Raw genomic sequence first — 6,884 nt, forward strand, 5'->3', positions numbered from 1 at the left:
AGAGACACGGCCAACCAGAAAGCTAGAAACCCCCCCCCCAGCGGGGTTAGCCACGCCTCAATCCCTTCTCCTCCAATCTCCTCTCGGGATCTTGGGCACGCATGCACACATGCCTGTGAGTTTAAGCCACCGGGTCCAGGACTCGAACCGCAGTTGACTACATGGGAGTCCAGCGTCATAGCCATTACGCCAACTGCTGGTCCCAACTTCCTATTGTCTTGATGGAGCAGGAGACCTTCAACCTCCCTGTGGACTGAGGGAGGCTGTCGGGCTGCAGTAATGAGGGAATCTGGGCCTGGGGGTGGGGTGTTGGTGTGGCTTGACCCCAGTCGGGGAATCTCTGCAGATGCTCCTGGGAGGTGGCCTTGAGGGTAGGTGCCAGTGCCCAGAGCCTGCAGGATCTTGCCTCAGCACAGGACAGAGAGGAGGGCCCCAAGACAGAGTGGCGTGCTCTGCCCTGCCCCAGGTGCTGACACCCTCTTTACGTCTGCCCTCAGGTCCCTGACAGGGTCCCCCCGCAGCAGCAGTGAGAGCCACTCGCCTCTCTACATGCACCCTCCCAAGTGCACATCCTGTGGGTCCCAGTCCCCGCAGCATGCGGAGATGTGCCTGCACACTGCTGGCCCCACGTTCCCTGAGGAGATGGGAGAGACCCAGTCTGAGTACTCGGATTCCAGCTGTGGTGAGTCCACCCTCCCTCCCCTTGGCAGGGGGAGAGCAGCCCCTTCAGCCCCTTCCTTCGCTCCATAGCTTTCGTGTCTGTTATATTTACGCCATTGTCTCAGGGAGGAGTCCCTGCCTGGAAGTCCACTGGCACTTAAATAGCCAACTGATCACCTCCCTCTTGACCTCTTAGAGAACTGAGCTGAGCCTCGTTCCAGCACAGGGGACGTGGAGGCTGACTGTAATTCCCAGGGCTCTCTAAGTGCCTCTGTCCCCAAACTCCTGACTCCGATCTGTGTGCCTGTTGATTCTCCCTGCTGGGCCACAGGTTTTATGAGGAGAAACATCTGACCATATTCTTTCTTTCATCCCCGATAGGCTCTGGTAAGTCCTTAACATGCGGTAGGCGTTAACTAACCATTAACGAAATTAAATAAGTTGAATTGAATTATGAAATTGAAGCTTCCTGGACAGTCAGTGAATGGCATCCCTAGTTTTAACCAGATTAACAGAAGCCGAACTTTTGCGCAGCTCTGTAAGACAGTCCAGTAATGGGTTAGCGCAACAAAACATGTGAGTTTGAGTTGTCACAACAACGAAGTCACTGAGGAGTTTGGCGCAGAGTTATGGACCTGCAGTTGGAAGGCAGGGACTGTCCCCTCCTGTCCCCTGGCTTCTTGCCTTTGCTCTGCATTCCAATCCCTTCTTTCTGGGCCTCTGTTTCCACTTCCGCTGTCATCTTTGGTCTCCCAACCTCACAGAAGTGCTTGGGAGAACATGAAACCCAGATAGTTGTAAGGATAGCCAAGAAGCGTCCTCCCTGGGTTTCTCCTTCAGTGACCGCAAGGTATAACTGAATTTGACCTATATCTTACATTTTAGAATGCTTTGTGTTTCATTTCGGGTTACACAATGTGTTCCTGGGAGGTAGGCAGGACAGAGATTCATAATCCTGACTTTGGGGATAGAGACACAGAGAGGGGCCCAGAGGGGTGTAGAGTCATGCCCGAGGGCTTCCATACATGAGTGTAAATAAAACTATGAACTGATAACATTCACTTCTCAAGCCTTTGGGAGAAGAAAAGCTCTTCTGGGCCCTAAACTGCTATAGGCCAGAAGAGCCCCATTGGTGTGAGCATCCCTTCTGTACCTTCCTATTAAAATTGTCAGCGTTCTCCCTCCTCCATGACGAAGACTGTAAATGCTAAGGCAGATCAACCCCTCACAGGTGCTTTGCTCTGGCCTCTTAGGACTATGGGTGGGTGGCAGGCTGGGGGTAGCTCTGGAGGAGAGAGGCCTTACCATCCTGCCTCCTCTCCTCTGCTGACTCTGCTGTCCCCCTCCCACCTCCAACAGAGAACGGGGCCTTCTTCTGCAATGAGTGTGACTGCCGCTTCTCTGAGGAGGCCTCCCTCAAGAGGCACACGCTGCAGACCCACAGTGACAAACCCTACAAGTGTGACCGCTGCCAGGCCTCCTTCCGCTACAAGGGCAACCTCGCCAGCCACAAGACCGTCCATACGGGTATGGCCCTGCCCCTGCCCACCTGAGCTCTCCAGGATGCCTGGGGACAGAACAGGGAGATGATCCTAGAAAAAACAGTGTGGGGGCTGGGACCTTGGGGTGAGGCCTGGATAAGGGGCTTAATTCTGTCCTTTCTTTGCCTAGGAACTCATCCACTCCCCCTATTCTCTTTCCTCTGAAATGATCTGTCCTGCTTCTCTTTGCTGGGCTCGGAAGTGTTAATCCCATTGTACAAGTGAAGAAACTAAGACGGATAGAGACAAAGCGATTAGGTTGTTGTAAAGCTAGGAGAAAATGAAAGGTCTCTCGATTTCCTCCAAGGACTTGTTCCTTATCAACTCACATTCTTTCACCAGGCAGCTTCTAATAACCTGATTGTCCTCCAGAGTTGACTCTTCTTTAACTGGCCCCAGCACCCCAGAAACTTTCCACAAAGGAAGCATAGCCCTTCGGTTGGACTCCTCTGCCTGGGCATCTACTCAGTTTCAGGCACCACCCTCCTGCAAATGGAGCCCAGCTGTGGTTGCCACATATGGGAAAGGGTTTTTGTGTAAAAGAGAGAAACTAGAACAGCCTGACCGTATTTCCCTGGTGAGGGGCGGGTTTTCCCAGGAACAGCAATTGAGAAAAGAGACGGGAGAGCCCAACCAGGTCATCTAAACTAGCCCCTCAGCTTCTGCAGAGGGAAACGGAGGCCCAGAGATGGAGAGTGGCTTGTCCAGGTCCTCTAGGCAGATGATCTTCATGACAGAACTGGTTCTAAAGCCCAGGCTTCCTGGAACCTCGACCCCCACCTGCCATGCCACTGCTGGCTTCTTGGCCCTGGTCCCCTGCAACGTGTGCTGGTGTGTATATGAGAGAGAGGGGTGTTGGGCCAGCACAAGGCTCCAGGATTCTCTTGACATCCCCCAAGGAAAGAAATGCATAAATGACCTCAGGGAGGGACAGTTTGCTTTGAAATCCAGGGGCTAGGGACTGTGGAGACCTACTCCACTGAATGTGGTCTTCCCTTTTCTCTTTCTCACGGTAATAGGCGAGAAACCCTATCGTTGCAACATCTGTGGGGCCCAATTCAACCGACCAGCCAACCTGAAAACCCACACTAGAATTCACTCTGGAGAGAAGCCCTACAAATGCGAAACCTGCGGAGCCCGATTTGTACAGGTGTGCAGGCAGCCCAGAGGAAGGACCCCCAGCCTCTCCAGAAGGGGCTGCCTGCTGGGGGGGGGGGGCGGGCTGCAGCCACCCTGCCAGAGCGTCTCACGCTTGTTCCTCCCTCCAGGTGGCTCACCTCCGTGCCCATGTGCTCATCCACACTGGTGAGAAGCCCTATCCCTGTGAAATCTGTGGTACCCGTTTCCGGCACCTTCAGACTCTGAAGAGCCACCTGCGAATCCACACAGGAGAGAAACCTTACCATGTACGTAAGCCTGTAGCGGCCACTGGCTGGCCTGGAAAGGACAAGGAGGTGGAGGGAGGGGTACGCAGTGGAACCGAGTGCTCCGATCTCAAGCACGTAGTAGGACGACCACTGAACTAATGAAGACCTGACTCTGGGCCTGCTTGTCAAAGACGCTCTGCTTGGCTTTGGCCTGGTCTCAGGGTGTTCATATGCAAAACAGGGCTGTTAGACTAGGTGATCTGGGCCTTCGCAAAGCATGCCAGACTCCAGATCCATAACCTGGGGTCATTCGTGTGTTCCACAAATACTGAGTGCCCACAGCACACTTTTATACCTGACTAGCTGTCCACTGAAGCGATCGCAGTAGTCAGAGAACAAGGAGAGAATGAAGATTAAAAGAAAAAGAGAGAGAGAGAAAGAGAGAGAGACTTCAAGAAAGAGAAGGTGCCCAGCTGGGCAGCACGAGGCCATGACCGGCCGTTGGGATATTTGTAGAGAGGGTCTCACAAACCACAGCATGCAGGTGAATTTTTGAATATTCTCTGTGAGCTAAGGATGAATTTTATATTAAAAATATCCAAAGCGTAGTATTTTTGACACGTGCAATTTACAGGAAATTTGTTGGAACACAGCCACCCGTGTTTGTTTATTATTTGCGTGGCTTTGAGGAGTGTACGGTGACACTCCAAGTGGTGATGGGCAGAGAGCTAACCAGTGAATGGGTCACTCACGGCCCAGGTGGTAAGCTGTAAATCGTGGCCGTTTTCGTTCATTTGTTTCTTGAGCTTGAGTGAATATTTTCTTCATTGCTGTTACTGAGCAAATCCGTTATCCCCTTAGTACCTTAAATTCCTCATGTGTAACGTGAACCTGATAACATCTCTTATGGAGCTGCAGCATTAAACCAGCTAGTTCAGGACCGGCCAGTGCAATGAGGGTTAAGGTGACTGGATCCCATACGGCTGACTGTGATTCGAGTCCTCGACTTGGTGGCTTGAAAATCCTGTTAGGCACTTAATGCGTGTGTGCCCAGAATCCTACAAAGAGAAGGAAGAAGGGATTATAGTGTGGTCGTCCTCCAAGGGGGTGCTTTCTCATTCTACCCCAGCCCCCCCACCCCTCCATCTCTCTCTGCAGTGTGTCCTATAGCAAATTAAAAAATACAAACAAAATACTAGTTCACTAGAGTGTTCAGGATAGTTCATGCACACTGTAAGAGTATAAGTATCTGCTAGTATAATGATTTCCTGGGGTTTTAGATGCATAGGGTGTAAAGAGTTGAGAGTGACCTTCAGCATGTGTTGACCTGGTCCCTTCAGAAGTGCAAGCCAAGGCCCACAGAGAAACGGTGTGTTTGGGACATGCTGTGGTGGCATGTGAGGGGCCTATGTCTCCCAAGGCTGGGGCTCTTCACGCATGCCCTGCCCACTCTATTTATTTTTAATTTTCCTAAATCTATTTTCATTTTTTCACTTGAAACGATATTACCTATCTCAACACATTTTACTATACTTTTTTTTTTTGGAGAGGTTTTTGCTATAGGGCGCTTGTGCTCACCAGAAAGATAGAGAGAGACAGAGAGTTAGAAATCGAGAAATCATCCCCCAGGGGCATGGCCACACTGCAGTCCCTTCTCCTCCATTCTCCTCTCGGGATCTTGGACACACATGCACACGCGCCCGCGATGAGTTTAAACCACTGGGTCCGGGACTCAAACTGTGGTCGGCTATGTGGGAGTTCAGCAACATAGCCATTACGCTAACTGCTGGTCCCTATACTTTTTTTTTTTTCCTTTTTTAAGAGTAGCTTTAGATGTACAGGAAAGTTGGGAAGATTATCACAGGGTTCCCATGTACCCCTGTTATCAACAGCTTACATACCTTTGACACCTTTGTCACAATGAACGAACCAATGCTGATATGTAATTATAAACTGAAGTCCACACTTCATGTAATTTCTCCTAGTGGATATCTGAAAATACCCCCTCTCTGTTCTCGGATCTCCTCTAAGGTACACATTACATTGAGTCGTTTATTATACTTCGAAGTAACTTTTCCACTGAAACTATTATCACTCATTCATTGAATCCAACAAACAGCCCTTTGTGCTAATGCTTTGTTCGTTTATCTAAGGTGTACACCCTAAGAAGAAATAGAAAGCATTTTATAAAAACGTGTCTTTGATTCTAGAATTTCCATGAATTCAGACAAGTCTAGCCCATTCGTCCAAATGTGTTCAGATTCACTGCATAATTGCCTAAGATATATTCTGCTAGGTTCTAGGAAGATGATAATGTTTAGTGAGAAGGGACCACTGTCCTCAAAGTGCTCCCCTGATGAGGATGTTAGTGCACAAAGATGTCTGGGTGCCAAGGCTAGAAAACCTCCAGAGGTTCAAAGGGAAGAGGGCATATTTTCCTTCTAGGGAGAGTCAGGAACACCATAATAATCAGGGGAGTTGGTGTCTGAGCTGTGTTTTGGATGAGCCTTGAACTTGTGGAGTTAAGGCAGGAAGAGACATCGCAAGCAAAGCAAAGGAAAGGAGGCAAAGACGTTTACACAAGGCCAGCTTAGCTCTTTTTTTTTTTTTAATTTTTTTTTTTTTGGAGAGATTTTCACTGTAGGGCGCGTGCGCTCACCAGACAGACAGAGAGAGACATAGAGACAGAAAGCGAGAAATCACCCCCCAGGGGGGATGGTCACGCCGCAATCCCTTCTCCTCCATTCTCCTCTCAGGATCTTGGGCACGCACGCACACACGCCCGGCGTGAGTTTCAAGCCACCGGGTCCGGGACGTGAACCGCGGTCGACTACGTGGGAGTCCAGCGACATAGCCATTACGCTAACTGCTGGTTCCCAAGGCCAGCTTAGCTCTTAGGGGAAGCCCGGGTTCCTGTGGGGTCTTACCCTGGTCTTTGTGAGGGAGGAGCTGCCCTGTCCCTCTCAGGGACACTCTCCTCGCTGGGTCTTGGAGCAATGATGGTTTGGGGATCGATGATAGCTAACAGTCTGCCTCTCGTGTCCTCTAGTGCGAGAAGTGTAACCTGCATTTCCGTCACAAAAGCCAGCTGCGACTTCACTTGCGCCAGAAGCACGGTGCCATCACCAACACCAAGGTGCAGTACCGCGTGTCTGCCACGGACCTGCCTCCGGAGCTCCCCAAAGCCTGCTGAAGCATGGAGTGTCGATGCTTTCCCCTCCAGCCCCTTCTCAGAGTCTACCCAAAGGAAACTGTAACACTTTAAAACGTCCATCCCATGATGTAGTGCCTCTTTCATCCACTAGTGCAGATCATA

General features: G+C 50.6%; 1 protein-coding gene across 7 annotated transcripts in view; it reads left to right on the plus strand.

Moving 5' to 3' along the window:
• The window catches only part of BCL6 (BCL6 transcription repressor), a 24,459-nt gene extending 17,581 nt beyond the window's left edge, over positions 1-6,878 (plus strand). For 4 of the 7 annotated variants that reach the window (XM_006156732.3, XM_006156731.3, XM_014590982.2 and 1 more), the window contains exons 6-10: positions 498-682; positions 2,020-2,187; positions 3,221-3,351; positions 3,470-3,607; positions 6,618-6,761. In XM_006156732.3, coding sequence (XP_006156794.1) covers positions 498-682; positions 2,020-2,187; positions 3,221-3,351; positions 3,470-3,607; positions 6,618-6,761 — 766 coding nt within the window. Of the gene's footprint in view, positions 1-497; positions 683-2,019; positions 2,188-3,220; positions 3,352-3,469; positions 3,608-6,617 lie in introns of all 7 variants that reach the window. The other 3 variants (XM_006156730.3, XM_027775026.1, XM_006156734.3) reach the window with 2 other exon arrangements.
• Positions 6,879-6,884: the final 6 nt, after the last annotated feature.

The sequence above is a fragment of the Tupaia chinensis genome, unplaced genomic scaffold (assembly GCF_000334495.1).
Source record: "Tupaia chinensis unplaced genomic scaffold, TupChi_1.0 Scaffold000515_1, whole genome shotgun sequence".
NCBI classification, from domain to species: Eukaryota; Metazoa; Chordata; class Mammalia; order Scandentia; family Tupaiidae; genus Tupaia; species Tupaia belangeri.